The sequence below is a fragment of the Pelophylax lessonae genome, assembly GCF_965119305.1.
Source record: "Pelophylax lessonae genome assembly, chromosome: 9".
Classification (NCBI taxonomy): Eukaryota; Metazoa; Chordata; class Amphibia; order Anura; family Ranidae; genus Pelophylax; species Pelophylax lessonae.
In genome coordinates, this window is record NC_138776.1 from 165,600,976 (window position 1) to 165,617,527 (window position 16,552).

At 48.1% G+C, this 16,552-nt stretch overlaps 1 protein-coding gene across 3 annotated transcripts in view; it reads left to right on the forward strand.

The window, feature by feature from the left end:
- Positions 1–16,552, forward strand: part of CCSER2 (coiled-coil serine rich protein 2) — a 124,525-nt gene that overhangs the window by 6,841 nt on the left and 101,132 nt on the right. For all 3 annotated transcript variants that reach the window (XM_082269402.1, XM_082269404.1, XM_082269403.1), the window contains exon 2: positions 4,354–4,500. In XM_082269402.1, coding sequence (XP_082125528.1) covers positions 4,354–4,500 — 147 coding nt within the window. The remainder of the gene's footprint in view (positions 1–4,353; positions 4,501–16,552) is intronic.

Sequence of the window (16,552 nt, forward strand, 5' to 3'; positions counted from 1 at the left end):
TTCAGTACCGGAAACCTTAAAATTGGCTGATGAACCCACACAGGCAGGGACATGGGTGGCTTTTGGCTCCCAAAAGTCTCAGAAATCTGGCAAGGTTTTCCCTTGTCCAGACACTTTTCATGATATTGTGAATGACCAATGGCGGCACGTTAATCGCGTGTTAGTGGTGGAAAAACGTTGGTACCCTTTTGCTGAAAAGGTTTCCAACCATTGGACGGTGCCTCCTAAAGTGGACCATCCTGTCTCCGGATTAAACAAATCTACCCTTGTGTCTGTGGAAGATTCTCTGGTCTTTATGGATTCGGTGGACAGGCGGGTGCAATCCCTTTTTCCGCCATCTTCACATGCTGGCGGGTTCCATTTTGAAACTGGTGTTTGTGTCTTTTTTTAGTCTCATGGTTAGTGACGGAATGGATTAGGGGTTTGCGGGGGTCTTTGGACCCTGCAACTGTTCCCCCCAGAACAGCTGGAACTTTTGGACCAGGTAATCCAGGACCTGGTGTTCCTGTGTGATGCGTCTATAGACACGACTCCCCTGGTGGCCAGGGTTTCGGCTGTGGGAATTGCCTTGAGGTGCATGGTTTGGCTAAAGAGCTGGTTGGCTGACCAAGCTTCTAAGAAAGCCCTGGCAGATCTCCCTTTTCTGGGAGAGCGTTGGGCGACTTTCGATGAGTTGATCAATGGCTTGACTGGCGGGAAGAGTACTCTTCTTCCTCAATCCTCCAAGGGTAAGACACCCCGTACTAAGCAGGGTCCCTCCTTTTCTGCTCACAAATATTTTTTTCGTGCCTCCGGGGCGCAAGAAAAATGTAAGCCGTTCAGAGCTTCTGGAGGGGCTGAAAAGCGTTGGGACAAGCCCAAGACCTGTCAGTCCGGTGCTGCTGACATGTCCTCTTCAGCGTGAAGGGGCGCCCTCACCCGTCTCAGGGGTGGGGGGGATGTCTGCACTTCTTTCAAGGACCCTGGACTTCCTTCATTCAGGACAATTGGGTTCACAAACTGATTTTTTCCAGGTGCAAAATCAAATTCTGGTCCCGGCCAGGGGGACAGGTTTTTTCAGTCGAATCTTCACCTGTCTCCGGATCGTTTGAAGGATCTGTGCAAGATCTCCTGGCTCAAGGGGTGATTTGTGCCAGTTCCTCTGCAGGAATGCTCTCAAGGTTTATATTCAAACCTGTTCACAGTGCCCAGAAAGGAGGGCAAGGTGCGTCCAATCCTGGACTTTAAGGCTTTGAACCGCTTTGTGCGGGTGCAGAAGATTCCAAATGGAGTCCATTCGGTCAGTGGTGGCATCCTTGAATCAGGGGGATTTTCTGGCCTTCATCGATATCAAAGATGCGTATCTCCACGTCCCTATTTTCAAGGGACATCGGCTTTTCCTCCTCTTTGCGGTGGCTAAGGAGCACTTTCAGTTTGTGGTGTTACCCTTTGGTCTCGCCTCGGCTCCTAGAGTTTTTACCACGGTCCTAGCCTCTGTGCTGGCCTTGTTACGTCAGCAGGGTATCTCAATTGTGGGATATCTGGACGATCTCCTGTTGCGAGCAGTTTCCTACTCGGTTCTGCCGGGCATCGTCTCTATCACGATTCAGACCCTTTAATAGTTCCGGTGGACGATTAATTAAAAAAAAATCTGCTCTGACACCATCCGTGTGGGTCACTTATCTGGGGCTGATCCTCGACTCTACACTGCTGAGGGTCTTCCTCCCCTTGGACAAGCTTCCAAAATTGCAAAGGGTGGTCTGGTTGCTAATGGAGAACCTTGCGGGTATGCATGAGGGCCCTGGGTCTGCTGGTCTCGGCCTTCAAGGCAGTCCTGTTTGCTCAATCTCATTCGAGACTGTGAAGGAGATTCTGACAAAATGGAACAGGGATCCCCGGTCATTGGACCTGGAGATTCGGTTGAGCCATCTCACCAAGTCTGCTCTCTTGGTGGCTCCAGTCTCCTCTCCTATGCCAGGGCAAATCCTTCCTACCAGTGTTTTGGACGGTAGTCACCACGGACGCCAGCATGTCAGGCTGAGGTGGATTGCTGGGGAAGCTCTGTGCCCAGGGGACTTGGTCGCTGGAAGAGTCTTCCCTGCCTATCAATATTCTGGAACTGAGGGCGATCAAGCTCTGCCTGCTTCACTGGATGAGTCTGCTACGCGGCTCTCTGGTTTGCATTCAGTCGGACAATGCCACAGCCGTGGCTTACATCAATCAAGGGGGCACCAAGAGTACTCTGGTGGCCAGGGAGGTGGCTGAGAATCTGGTTTGAGCAGAAGCCAATGTTCCAGCTCTTTCCGCAGTCCACATTCCGTGTGTGGAGAATTGGCAGGCGGATTATCTGAGTCGTCAGGTGTTGGATCAAGGGGAATGGTCCCTTCATCCAGAGGTGTTTCATCGCCTGTGTCTGGTGGGGGACCCCGGACGTGGATCTGTTTTGCGTCCCCCCTCAACAGGAAAGTTCAGCAGTTTGTGGCCAGGTCTCTGGACCCTCTGGCCGACGCCACAGACGCTCTGGTGGCTTCTTGGAGTCAGTATCGCCTGATCTATGCCTTCCCTCCGCTCGTACTCCTGCCGAGGTTTCTTTGCCAGGTGGTGATGGAAGGCTTTCCGGTCCTTTTGGTGGCACCAGACTGGCCTCGGCGGTCTTGGTACGCAGAACTGGTAAAAATGATCGTGGATCCTCCATGGAGACTTCCTCTGCGGGAAGATCTACTATCTCAAGGATCGATCTTCCATCCTACTTTAGTCGCTGGCTTTAACGGCTTGGCTTTTGAAAGCAAGGTGTTGAGGGATAGAGGCCTCTCTGACTCGGTGATTCCTACCCTTTTGAAGGCCAAGAAGTCGACATCTAGGAAGATCTGTCATCGTACATGGAAATCGTACATTTCATGATGTAAATCGCTGCAGCTGCACCCTCGCTTGTTCTCTATAGCTAGGGTATTGGCCTTTTTGCAGAAGGGGGTTGAGCAGCACTTGGCGTCCGGTGTCGGCCTTGGCCATCTACTTCCAACATCCGTTGGCTACTAAAAGCTTGATCCACACTTTTATTCAGGGGGTGCATCATCTGGCTCCTCCGAGGAGATTCCTGTTACCTCCGTGGGATCTCAAACTGATTTTGTCTGTTCTTCAAAAGCCTCCTTTTGAGAATTTTGGGTAGTTTTGTCTGCTTTCCTTGTTGCAGAAGGTTGCCTTCCTGGTGGCTATCACTTCTGCTTGCAGAGTATCGGAGTTGGTGGCGCTGTCCTGTCCGCCTTATTTGGTGGTCCGCAGGGATAGAGTGGTCCACCGGCCTAATCCATCTTTTCTCCCTAAGGTGGTGTCAGATTTTCATCTTAATGAAGTCATCGTGTTGCCTTCCTTATGTCCTAAGCCTAAGCATCCCAAGGAAATTGCCTTGCACTCCTCTGGATGTGGTTCGGCGATAAGAGTTTATCTGTTGGTCACTGAGTCCTTTAGAAAATCGGACTCTTTGTCCTTACGTACAGTCCTCCCAAATGTTTAGCTGCGTCCACTGTGACCATCTCGAGATGGATCAGGCAGACGGTTGTTCAGGCTTATTCACTCAAGGGTCGGGTTCCTCCTTTCCCTGTGAAGGCGCATTCTACTAGAGCGCTGAGTGCCTCTTGGGCTTTTCTCCATCAGGCCTAGGTTATACAGGTTTGTAAGGCAGCCACTTGATCGTCTGTGCACACCTTTTTACCAAATTTTACAAGGTGGATTTGTGGGCTACTTCGGATGCCTCTTTTGTCCGCAAGGTTTTGCAGGCTGCTGTTTTCATAAGAGAATATTTTTTTCTTATTCTCCTAGGGGTCTTTTACCTGGGTGAGCTCATGTTGTTTTGGTTGAGCTTCATGTTACCCATTTTGCTAAGTTTAGCCTTTGGAGTTTACATTACTTTCTGGTTGCGTTCTTCCCACCATGCCTATACTGCTTTGGGATGTCCTATACAGCTCATGAAGATGAGGCTGCGTCTGTCAATGGACGATACAGAAAATAAGATTTTTGTGAGATCTTAACGTAAAATCTTTTTCTCTGAAGTCCATTGACAGACGCAACACCCGCCCCTCTGATTTGGGGATGTTTTTTTTGTCTTCACTGCTTGCAACTAAACTGAAGTGCTGGGTTGTGTGTGTGTGTGAGGGTTATGTCTGGAGGGACAGCCCCGTGGGCGTGTATATGTAAAACGTTGTACTAATGTACTGCCTAGACTACTCCTGCAGGTGGCAGCATAACCCATACAGCTCATAAAAATGAGGCTGCGTCTGTCAATGGACTTCAGAGAAAAAGATTTTACGGTAAGATCTTACAAAAATCTTTTTTATATAAATATGAAAATGTAGTGTGTTTTTTTTAATCATTTTATAGATTTGGAAGATGGGAATAAAGCACTTAGTGATGAAAAACTTGACAAAAGCTTACCAGAAGAGTCCTTATATTCACTGGGTGAACTTAAAGCTAGGAATCAACGCAACAGCAATACTTCAGATGACTGGATTGATGTGAAAATATCAGGTAAATGGCTTAGCATTAAAAACGTACTACTTAAGTGGCCATTTCATTTAAATGTGGGAAACAGCTGCGCCTGTGTAAAAGGGGAAAAAAAATGACCTTTTCCTCTGCCCGCACAACCGAAAGGCACATGGTCACTTGGGTGTCATCAAGTTGTATAAAATGCATTAACTTGTGAAACTGTACTCTGGGTCAAAAAGAGGGGAAAAAAGCTGCTTGCACTATATCCGATATCTAAGCAAAATTACAATATACATTACTGAAATTCCTTTTATGTGATGCAGTATAACCTAGTGCCACAAAGTAAAAGACAACTGCAATACAAAATAAACTCAATGAAATGACACAACAAACTTAAAGCCAAACTGCACTGCATCTGAGCTCCACAAATTAAAAACGTTCTTTTGATTAATTTTTATATTCAAATAAACTCACCCATTCATGTGTCAATGCTTTATTTGACTAAAAAATCACTTTGAAAAGCAGCCCCTAGCATTTCTGGCTGTGACCATGTTGAGCAAGGGCAGATGATTAATTTACTTCCTGAAATCCATCTGCCCTTAGCCCATGCATGCAGACAGGAGGGTTTGCCTAGCTGAGAAAACTCCTCCTGAAAACTCCTATGACATCATTTGTCTAGGCATGTAAACCAGGAAGAAACTAAAAGTAAAAAAAAAAAGTAAATTGTAAATTATATACTTTCCTATCTATTTACTAATGCTAACCAGATAAGGATTAAAAATAGTGTTGATTGAAAGTGTGAAATTCCTCTTTTAATAATGTCCACAATGATCCAAAGCCAAAATTCCAGATAACACCAATGAACCCTCCATACACCAGATGATCAAACGAACTCCACACCATCCTAATGCAGGATATTAGCACTTAACAAAGGTAAATGACCCTCGATGCCTGAGTGATCATAAACATGATCATGATGTAATAAGGATAGCTGTGTCTGTATGTACTGTCACTTTTTCCCTTGCATATCTCGCCCATGAGGCATGTATACATATAAGCAGGGAAAAAAGAGGCCACTCCCAATAGCGTAAAATCAACAACCACCAGTTTATCTAAAATGTTAAGAACACTCACATGTAGACTGTAGAATAGCACTATTCAAAAACATTCAAATCCTATTCGACATTTACAGCGCACGTGAATAATGACATCACATCTGGCTCCACTCAGCATGTTTCGTCAAATGCGACTGCATCAGGGAAATTTATGTAATGTACATTGCACATATTGGGAAATTAGCGTATCGTATTTCTTCTTTTCCTGTGACGTTCGCTGGGAACTGACACTTCCAGGTGTGTCCTGTAGTGATGTAAAAGTCACTAGGAGGAATCATTTAGTACTGCAAGGCTTTCATAACTTCCATAAATGTTGGTTTCACAGCAGACTTGGGGGATGATTACTCTAGCAAGTAGCCTTTGATGATGTGCGCTTCAGGACAAGTATTTACACTCTTCTTACAGGTACAGCTGTTTGCCAAGTTAAAGGTGAAGTTCACCTTCAGGATCATGTTTCCGTTTTTAGGGTAGAACATACAGTATAATGTGTTCCCAATCCTATAGCCGCTCCCCGATTTTTTTTTTTCCTATTAGAGGCTGGCTAGGCTTGTGCCCCCGAGATGGAGTAGAGACTAAGGGGTTTGTAGTGTGCATAGAGCAGTGCCTGTGTGCACTGCTCGTTCCAAACAAACAGAAATGATGGGTAAAAGGAGAGGTTCATGAGTCAGTTGAGGGTGTTATAAGGAGGCAGAAAAACACAGTAAAGCCTTGTACACACTGCATTTTTTTTCCCTTCAACCCAGCAGGAAGGAAAAAAAAAAAACTTGACAGCTCAGGTCGGAGCTGCTTTACTAACAATCCAATGTTAGTACAGTGGTCTCCCCCACTGAGCTATTGTGTTATGACGGGGACAACCCTCCTGCCAGAACACTCTGGTCAGCGCTGATCTGGTTGGCGGTCGGTAGACCTTTATTGACCATGCACCTGTCGGACCTGCTGCAGTACACATGGGGTGAATGTCGTTTCTGTTGAATCGGTCAATGCTGCCAGACATTCAGCCTGTGAGTAGGGGCTTAAGAAATAATTTTCTGAAAAATAGATTACAGGTCCATTAAAGAGGTTGTAAACCCTCGAAAGTTGTTTTTTTTTTTTTTTTCTGAAACCTGAAAGAGAAACCCATAATGAGCTAGTATGCATCGCATACTAGCTCATTATGAAATACTTACCTAAGAACGAGCCCCCGCCGTGCCGCCCGCTTAGCTGGATGACGGGCGACATGTCCAGTCGCCCGTCTTCCGGGATCGCGGCATCCGGCCATCTGATTGGTCGGAGCCGCGGTGACGTCACTCCCGCGCACGCGCGTGGGACCCGAGGGTCACGGCACGGGACTCTGAAGGAACGGCACCAGCGGCCGTTCCTTCAGAGCGCATGTGCCAGTGACGTCACTGGCTGCATGTAAGGTAAATATCTCCTAAACGGTACATGTTTATTAGATATTTACAGTACCTATAGGTAAGCCTTAATATAGGCTTACCTATAGGTAAAAGTGTCAGAGGAGGGTTTACTTCCTCTTTAAGTGTGGATGTGTGTGGATTTTATTTTAGAGAACAAGGATATTGTTTAGTGTTACGTTAAAGTGAACCTGTGTGCGATTGCAGTTCAAGCAAAAGGTTTACTTTAATCCCGCCTTCCTACCACACAACCCATGTTTACGTCTTACTTCACACAAGGCTATAGACTTTCCCCATGTGACAGTACTGACGTTTGGCAATTGGCCCATTAATGTAACATGGATGGACTTTGTATGCTCTTTCCTACTGGAAATACTGTGTATTTGCATAGCTCCCAGCAGTAAAGTAAACAAAGTGGAGCAGAAGGAAAGCTTGTGTGAGCCGTAGAAGAGACATGAAAGCACATCTCTTGCTTTGCTGTGCATGTGCTAGCAGGTTGTTTCATTTCATTTGACTCTACATATAGTCTGTTTTATTAAGGACAATTTCAGGTAAACTTGATCAGCAGCAAGAAAGACAAAATATATAATAAATAGGGTTGCCCCCATGTATTTATAGTTCAAAGTTGGACATTCAGAGAATTATTGTGGAAAAGAGAGTGCACATCTCCATAGTGCAGCAACGTGGGAGAAATTTAATGCTGAAAACCTATAAATTATTAAATCGTGTGTGTGTGTGTGTATGTATATATATATATATATATATATATATATATATATATATATATATATATATATATATATATATATATACACACTTATATATATTTACTTTTTTTTCTTCTTGCCTCTGCCGGAATTAATGGCACCTGCAAGCCTCGCATTTTTTCACCTGTGTTCACCGCAGGTGTGAGGCTAGGCCCGCCTTCCCCCTCTTTGGTCGGTCTTATTTATAGCGGGTATTTAGACAGTTTTTTCACAGATTGATAAAGAAGCTGAATTGCTTTAAAACGCGTTCCTGTTACCAGGGGAGCATTGCGGTGTACTACAGGTGGTTTCTGGATGGTTCCAGGACTTCTGGGCTCCTATCATCTCCTCCTGCAGTGTCGGTATCTCCAGCAGCAGCCATCGCTTCTTACAAGTTGTGGCCAAGGCGGGGAGTCAACGTCACTTGCACGAACTTTACATCAGCTCCAGCATCCTGCTTCTTACCGCACCCCCCCCCTCTCTCATTCCCGTCAGTAAATCTCTCTCATGTTACTACACTATGTGATGTGCGCTCTTTTTCGCACACTGGTTCACACTGAGATCTGTGAACCGCTGGGGGTGTCAATGTAGAGTTATTGACACCCCCAGAGCGCTTCGCAGATCGCAGTGCGAACTGTAAAAGGGTGCTGAAATCGGATTGCATGGTTGTGAACACCCATGCGATCCAATTCTAGTGCGGACCAAAAAGGGTCCTGCACCATTTTCATGTGAATGCGATGCAATTTGAGCCAAACAGTTTGTATGACTCAAATCGCATCACACAGACATCGGATGTGATCTGCAATGTGGTGCGGTGCGAATCACATGCAATGTCTGTCATCGCACAAGTGTGAACCCAGCCTCAGTCACTCTGGGCTATTTCTGATTTTTATATGCTGCTATTGTTTTTTTGTGCATGACAATTCATTTTAAGGCCCCTTTCACATGGGGCAGACTCTGTCCAGCAGATCCGCCTGCTCAGCGGGGATCTCTGCTGATCCCTGCTTAATAGGCGGATGACTGATCTGTTTCTGCTCCGCTATGCTAAGCTCTCCTCTATGGGGCCGTCGAATGGAAACGGACCACCTGTCTGTTTTTATCTGACTGTCATCCAACTTATTCTGCCGGACAGATGGCGAACGTATCCCCATTCGCCTGTTTTTGGCGGATCCTATGCCGACAGGTGTCAGCGAACACATGTCTGCTAAGGTTGCCACCTTATCCCTTTTAAATCAGGTTCTGAGGCTAGTCTACTGCAAATAAGGCACTAAGGCCCCTTTCACACAGGCTTTCCGATCAGGTCCGCCTGTCAGTTTTTCAGGCGGACCTGATCGGATGTTCCATGCACCCCTGTGAATCGGTGTATGTCAGCGGTGACATTACACTCGCTGCTATCAGATCCGATCCTGTCCGTGAAATCCAGATGGATGGAAACCCTGTTTTCTTTCCGTCTGGGGGATCGGATGAAAACTGACATGCTGTGCGTTTTCATCCGATCTCCCACTTCTGTCTCGTCACAGAGAGCGGAGACAGACCTGTCATCCGCCTGCTCAGTGGGGATCGATCCCCCCGCTGAGCAAAATGGAGTCTGCTGGGCTGAAAGCAATGTGAAAGGACCCTAAGTGAGTTTAATTACTACCTTAATCGGCCACAGAACCTGTGTAATTAATGTGTGTCTTGGTTTAAAGGGATGAGGTGGCAACCCTAATGTCCACTGACATCCACTGCTACATAGAAAGCAATGTAAAAATAGACAGGCAGACCCGATCGGAACGTTTGTGTGAAAGGAGTCAAACTGTGTGCTTTTTAAAAAACCCATTTTCCTCCCAGTTAGGGCTCTTTCACACGGGCGTTCCGATAAGATCCGCCTGTCAGTTTTTTAGGCGGATCTGATCGGATGCCCCATTCAGCCCTATGGAGCAGCGGATGTCAGCGGAGACATGTCCGCTGACACCTGCTGTCATCCGCATCCGATCCTGTCCGTGAAATCCAGACGGATGGAAACCCTATTTTCCATCCGTCCTGGGGATCGGATCGGATTAGAGCGGACAGGCGGTCCGCTCTCATCCGATTCCCAATAGAGAGCAGCGGGGCTCTGACACCTCCCTCTCCGCGCACAGTGCGGAGACGATGCTGTCATCCGACGGGTCAGCGGGGATCGGTGGATCGTTCCCCGCTGAGCAGAGCACGGTCCACAACGGAATGCGGACCGTGTGAAAGGGGCCTAAGGCACATTGTTTGTAATCAACACACACCACCTGTGGGAGAGCGCAGTTCAGTCCACAGATACTCTGTGGTTTCTTTTATCTGAGTTATTTTCAGAGAATGATTTGCATTCAGGTGATCTTTCACACATACTGTATCTAAAAGCAATACAAATACTTTAGCTCTTTGCCTACAAGCTAGCGTTTATGTGAAGCTTTACTATCTTTATGGTGAGAAGAAACTTTTATAATCATTAGGAAAATGACCTACCGGTAATCATTTACTCTGTAGTAGCTGTAACTTAGAAAAAGATCTATTCTAACAGCTGCACATTGTGATGTAAGTGAACAGATTGGGACAGCTGCTTTTTGATTATTGCAGCTGAAATCACTATAACTCAACAGCTTGTTGCCGTATCTTTTTTCACTTTGGATTGTTATGCGAAACTAAGGAGGCACGCTTCTCTCTCTCAAACCTTGTTCACACAGGCATCAGGTTCCAAATGCTAGTCTGAAAAACAGCAAGCATCTGTAAAAACATTTACAAACCTTTCCAGCGAGCTTTGATTAGCATCCTTAGAACCTTTTTAAGAATCTTTTCAAGGTCCTAATGTAAGTGTTGACCCCCCCAGATGCTGATGTCATGAGTGTTTCTAGTCTTGGAAACATGGCAGGAGATGGCTTGCAAAACCATGCAGTAAACAGGCCAGTCATTTGAAAGCTGGAGGTCACATGATCTGATTACTAAATGGTAGGATTACAGTAACAAATGTTCTATGGTTTTGCCTTTCCCAAGCACCTCCCAGGGCATGCTTGAGAATGTGGGCTGCAGTTAATGGGTGTACTGCAGCTGCAAACAAGGTGGCAGCAACCAGCATTAGAACCATGCATGAAGCATGTACACTGAAAAATACAATGTATGCATACAACTATAACCGTTTCTCCGTAAAATGAAGGTATAGCCTGATGGTTAGATGACTGAAGCCCTTCCTCACTATCCACAACAAAATAAAAGCAATAGGATCATATATTTATTTTTATTTTATTTTTATTGCAAATCTTTTTTTAATTGGATTTTTGCATAGAAAAAGAAAACAAAACGGGTACAGACTCCAATGTCCTGACCCACGTGGGGCAGGAGGGGGGGGGGGTATCACTGGTAATACCACATATATACCCCTAACGTGATAGCTCATGAACCAGTCCGCAACACTTGAAAATGTTACAGAGCATCTTCCCCTATGGGTACATGGGTACTCTTGGATAAATGTAAAAGGCATGACCGTTTCTAAAACAAAAAAGGGAAAGAAAACAGCCCCAGTCGTCCGCTGTGGAGGGCTTTTCAATACATCTTGACCATACATTATGAAACGTATTCCCTGTGCCTCTGTGGTCGTATGTATCTAAATAGAGCGGCAGATTGGCATTAATGCGTTTCTGGAAAGAAAAGAAAAGCAAGAGGTGAGGGGATGTTGGTTTCTTCCAATGCATGGCAATGGACTTTCAAGCATACAAAAGGGATAGTCCCAGAAATGTTCGTTCTGCTACAGTGGGGGTCGAGTTCGCTAAGCCCAGAAGGCACCCCCTTTGAATAGGATTTTTGTTTTTTTAGCTTCACATCCCTAGCACTACATACTTGCTTATCCTTTTACCACTCATTCAGCATCAAGTAAATCGCTTCTAGGGAGGAGCACGCGATTCTCCCATGTGTCGTCCTGTGTGAGTTAGGACTCTGGCGACATGCAGCGTACATGGGGCTTTGCTATCACTCCTGGCTTGTGCGTGACTGAAAGAAAGGCAATTGCATGTATCTATTTAGGTCTAGATTAAAGTGAACCTGTTTCTTTGCACAGAAAAGAAAGAAAACTGGAAAAAAATCAGCCAAAGAAACTCATAGGAGTAATGAGGCCTGGTTCACACCTATGCAGTTTGATTTTGATTAGCTTCCGCAGTGGGTTTTTGATGTATTTTGTGATACGTTTTTTTTTTTGGCCAGTTTGTTGTTGGACGGATTAAAAAACTTAAAACGCATAAAAAAATGCATCAAAAACACACTGGTTTTCTGCCGCATCTCCTTTGAAGCCTATTGAACCAAAAATGCTAAATTTTGCAATTAAAGTCCCTGACCCTTTCAAAAAATGCAGCAGCTAAAAAACATAGATGTGAATGTATCCTATAGGAAACCATGTCAAATGGACTGTATTGCATTTCTGTAAAAAGCACCAAAAATGCATAGGTGTGAACCAGGCCTTAAAGTAGAAATATATGCAACATGTTTTCATAAGCCCTGTCCCATGTTCTTGTCCCATAGCCAAAACAGACAGTGAGAAAAAATCCCTGCAGCTTGAGGGAATCCATTGGAGCCCCCAGGTCACCAGAACTAGTGTCCCCATTGGAACCAATTGTGGGAGCCAGGACCGGACTGGCTGTCGGGCCGACTGGGCGTTTGCCCGATGGGCCAGGACCACCCGCTCCGGGGCTGGTTGATGATCATGTTGCACAGCAGGAGGTAAGCTGTGACCGCAGCCCGGACAGGGTTAACATAGGCCATAGCCACCGCTTACCTACCACTGTGCAGTCGTGCCTGTGTCTCCTCCGGCTGCATGGCTGAGCTGTATATCTCTCGCACAGCTCAGCCTCAGAGCCGCCTCTAACAGTTCCTCCTCCTCTCTGCAGGGAAGCGAGAGGAGGGAGAGATCATCTGCCCCTCCTCCTTCTGCCCCTTCTTCTGGGTCTGCCCTGCCCACACTCCCTGGACATGTGTGGGTGGGAAGTTTAAACCCAGAGGAGAAAATCTTCAGACAGCCTCTGCCTTAGCCTCCATACTGGGGTAAGTAAGCTCACACTCCCTCCTGCCTTAGTATATAAAACCAATGTAAGGGGGGGCTCTGTGCAGACTCTAATGTAATGGGGGGGGCGCTCTGTGTGGACCCTGATGTAAGGGGGGGCTCTGTGTGGACTCTGATGTGAGGGTGGATTCTGTGCGGACTCTGATGTGAAGGGGGGGACTTTGTGTGGACTCTGTAAGGGGGGGGCTCCTCTGTGGTGACTCGAATGAAGGGGGGCGGGCTCTGTGTGAACTCTGATGGGGGGGCGGGCTCTGTGTGAACTCTGGGGGGGCGGGCTCTGTGTGAACTCTGATGGGGGGTGGGCTCTGTGTGACTCTGATGGGGGGCGGGCTCTGTGTGAACTCTGATGGGGGGGCGGGCTCTGTGCGAACTCTGATGGGGGGGCGGGCTCTGTGCGAACTCTGATGGGGGGGCGGGCTCTGTGCGAACTCTGATGGGGGGGCGGGCTCTGTGCGAACTCTGATGGGGGGGCGGGCTCTGTGCGAACTCTGATGGGGGGGCGGGCTCTGTGCGAACTCTGATGGGGGGGCGGGCTCTGTGCGAACTCTGATGCAAGGGGGGGCGGGCTCTGTGCGAACTCTGATGCAAGGGGGGGCGGGCTCTGAGTGGCCTCTAATGTAATAGAGCCCACCCCCTTACATCAGTGTCCGCACAGAGCCCCTTCTTACATCAGTCCGCACAGGGCTCTGTGCAAACTCTGATGTAGGGGGGGGTTCTGTGCAAACTCTGATGTAATGGGGGGACTCTGATGTAAGGGGGGGCGGGCTCTGAGCGAACTCTAATGTAATGGGGGGGACTCTAGTGTAAGGGGGGCGGGCTCTGTGCAAACTCTGGTGTGGGGGGGCGCTCTGTGCGAACTGATGTAAGCGGGCGGGCTCTGTGCAAACTCTGATGTAATGGGGGGGGGCTCTGTGCGGACTCTTATGTAAGGGGGGGCGGCTTTGTTCTGATTTTGATGTAAGGGGGGGTGGCTTTGTGCGTATTTTGATGTAAGGGGGGGCGGCTTTGTTCTGATTTTGATGTAAGGGGGGGTGGCTTTGTGCGTATTTTGATGTAAGGGGGGGCGGCTTTGTGCGGATTTTAATGTAAGGGGGGGTGGCTCTGTGCGGACTCTGTAAGGGGGGCTCTATGCAAACTTTTATGTAAGGGGGGGGGGCTCTGTACAAACTTTGATGTAAGGGGGGAGGGCTCTGTGCGGACTCTGATGTAATGGGGGGGGACACTGTTCCTCCCTTCCTCCCCGCTGACAACAGCTGTGGGGCACTGTCCCCCATGACAGCAGTGGGGCACTATTCCTCCCCACCCCCCGACAACAGCGGTGTGGGGCACTGTTCCATCTCCCACCCCCTGATGACAGCAGTGGGGCACTGTTCCGCCCCCCCCCCCCCGACTCCAGCGGTGGAACACTGTTTCTCCCCCCTAACGCCAGCAGTGGGGCACTGTTCCTCCCCTCTGTTGTTGAAGTTAATGGAGCTTGGAGCATAGAAATTCGCTCGGTGCGCTGAAAACTTTGCTGCGCTGAAGAGCGCACTTGTGGATATTAATACGTGCCAAACGCCTTTAATCCCTTGTACTGAAAGGTTACAATGTTCAGCTCTTTTGTATAAGGTTAGCCATGCGCTCGGCGACAAAGAAATGAACAGACGCTCGCTGTGTCATATCGATGCCAACTGAAGGATCTCTCTGTCCTACAGAGCAGAGCTTATGTTTATTTACAGCAACAGAACAAAAGGAAGGGGGTTACAAGTGGTGGTCTTGAAGCCACTCCTTCACAGACATGTATACATTCAAAAGTACAATAGAAAAGAGGAGTGAATGCTTATGGAACAACATGGCTGTGTGCAGAGTCTCCCAACTGCCAGGTGAACAAAGAAACATGGCTGCCATATCGATTCTCATTGACTCGGCCACGCTAATTCACAAGCATGCACTCTCATCGTAACCTGTTAGTGGATCCAATATAATATAGTTCATAAAAACCATATTTGATAGTTATCATGCTATTGTTCCAGTGAATGGGACCTTGAAATACTGCTGCAGATACAATAATCATATGGATCAAATATGACAGATGCCAGCCATTAATCCTGGTAAAGGGCAGATATTATCGAAATAAGAATTCCACATAACAAACATATCTCCGCCGTGAATACCAGGGCCCTGGCTGGCTGATATACATTTGTGCGATGAAGTTCTCCTTGCACTGCCATAGATCCGGACCGGCACCGCCAATAGGGAGGATCAGGCTACAAGTAACTTGCAGTCTCCATTTAATGGAAGGTTTCCACATCTACATGTCTTTCCTCAATGCCAGTTAAAGCAATATTCGCTGTGCATAACGATTACCGGTAAACTGACACTGGGAGACATCATGGCAATTTAACTAAAAATACATCCTAAAGAAACGTCCACATAAATATTAATAAAATTTCCACAACACCCCCCCCCCCTGACACCAGCGGTGGGGCGCTGTCCCCCCCCCCCCTTGACACCAGCGGTGGGGCGCTGTCCCCCCCCCCCCCTTGACACCAGCGGTGGGGCACTGATCCCCCCCGCCCCCCTTTGACACCAGCGGTGGGGCGCTGTTCTCTCCCCCCCTGACACCAGCCGTAGGTCGCTGTCCCCCCCCCCCCCTTTGACACCAGTGGTGGGGCACTGTTCCTCTCCTCCCTGACCCAACCCCCCTTCCCTGGCTCCAGGCTGCGGTGGGGGCACTGTTCCTTTCCCCCCTGACGTCTGCGGTGGGGGCACTGTTCCTTTCCCCCCTGACGTCTGCGGTGGGGGCACTGTTCCTTTCCCCCCTGACGTCTGCAGTGGGGGCACTGTTCCTTTCCCCCCTGACGTCTGCAGTGGGGGCACTGTTCCTTTCCCCCCTGACGTCTGCGGTGGGGGCACTGTTCCTTTCCCCCCTGACGTCTGCGGTGGGGGCACTGTTCCTTTCCCCCCTGACGTCTGCGGTGGGGGCACTGTTCCTTTCCCCCCTGACGTCTGCGGTGGGGGCACTGTTCCTCCCCCCCCTGACGTCTGCGGTGGGGGGCACTGTTCCTCCCCCCCCTGACGTCTGCGGTGGGGGGCACTGTTCCTCCCCCCCCCCGACGTCTGCGGTGGGGGCACTGTTCCTCCCCCCCCGACGTCTGCGGTGGGGGCACTGTTCCTCCACCAGCGGTGGGGCGCTGTTCATTCCCCCCTCCCCTGACACCAGCGGTGGGGCGCTGTTCATCCCGCTGTTCATCCCTACCCCCCCCCCCCCCCCCCCGCTGGCTATAGTCCGGCTCCCTAAAGTCTGAAGCACAGTAAATTGGCCCTTTATCTAGAAAGTTTGGAGACCCTTGCTCTAGAATCATGCACGTAGTGAGGTCTGTGCTCTTCTTGCAGCCCCAATACCCTGATCTGTACTGGCTTCGTGGTTATGGCCAATGTCTGGCGCTATTTTTGGTGTGAAAGATACTGTACTTTTTTAGAAAATTTAAACCACAGTTTACATTTTCCAATATACAATACTTTCCTTTAGTGAATACAACTTCAGAGGTCTGATGGCTTTTGATGGTATTAAAACTGGAGAGCTTTACAACATGTGGGCCTAGGGAGATGGTGGCATCCCATACAACGATGGCAATATTGGGAGAAATCACTTTAAAAGAGTGTAAGTGCCATAGCTGATTTTTGTTTGTTGGTAAGATATCCAGGGTCATTGTTTTAATCCTGGCTTCACCATGTAGTGGTGAGCTTCTATATTGATCTAGGTTAGTGACACACTAAGTAGTGGAGTCAGGATTAGCATGATATCTG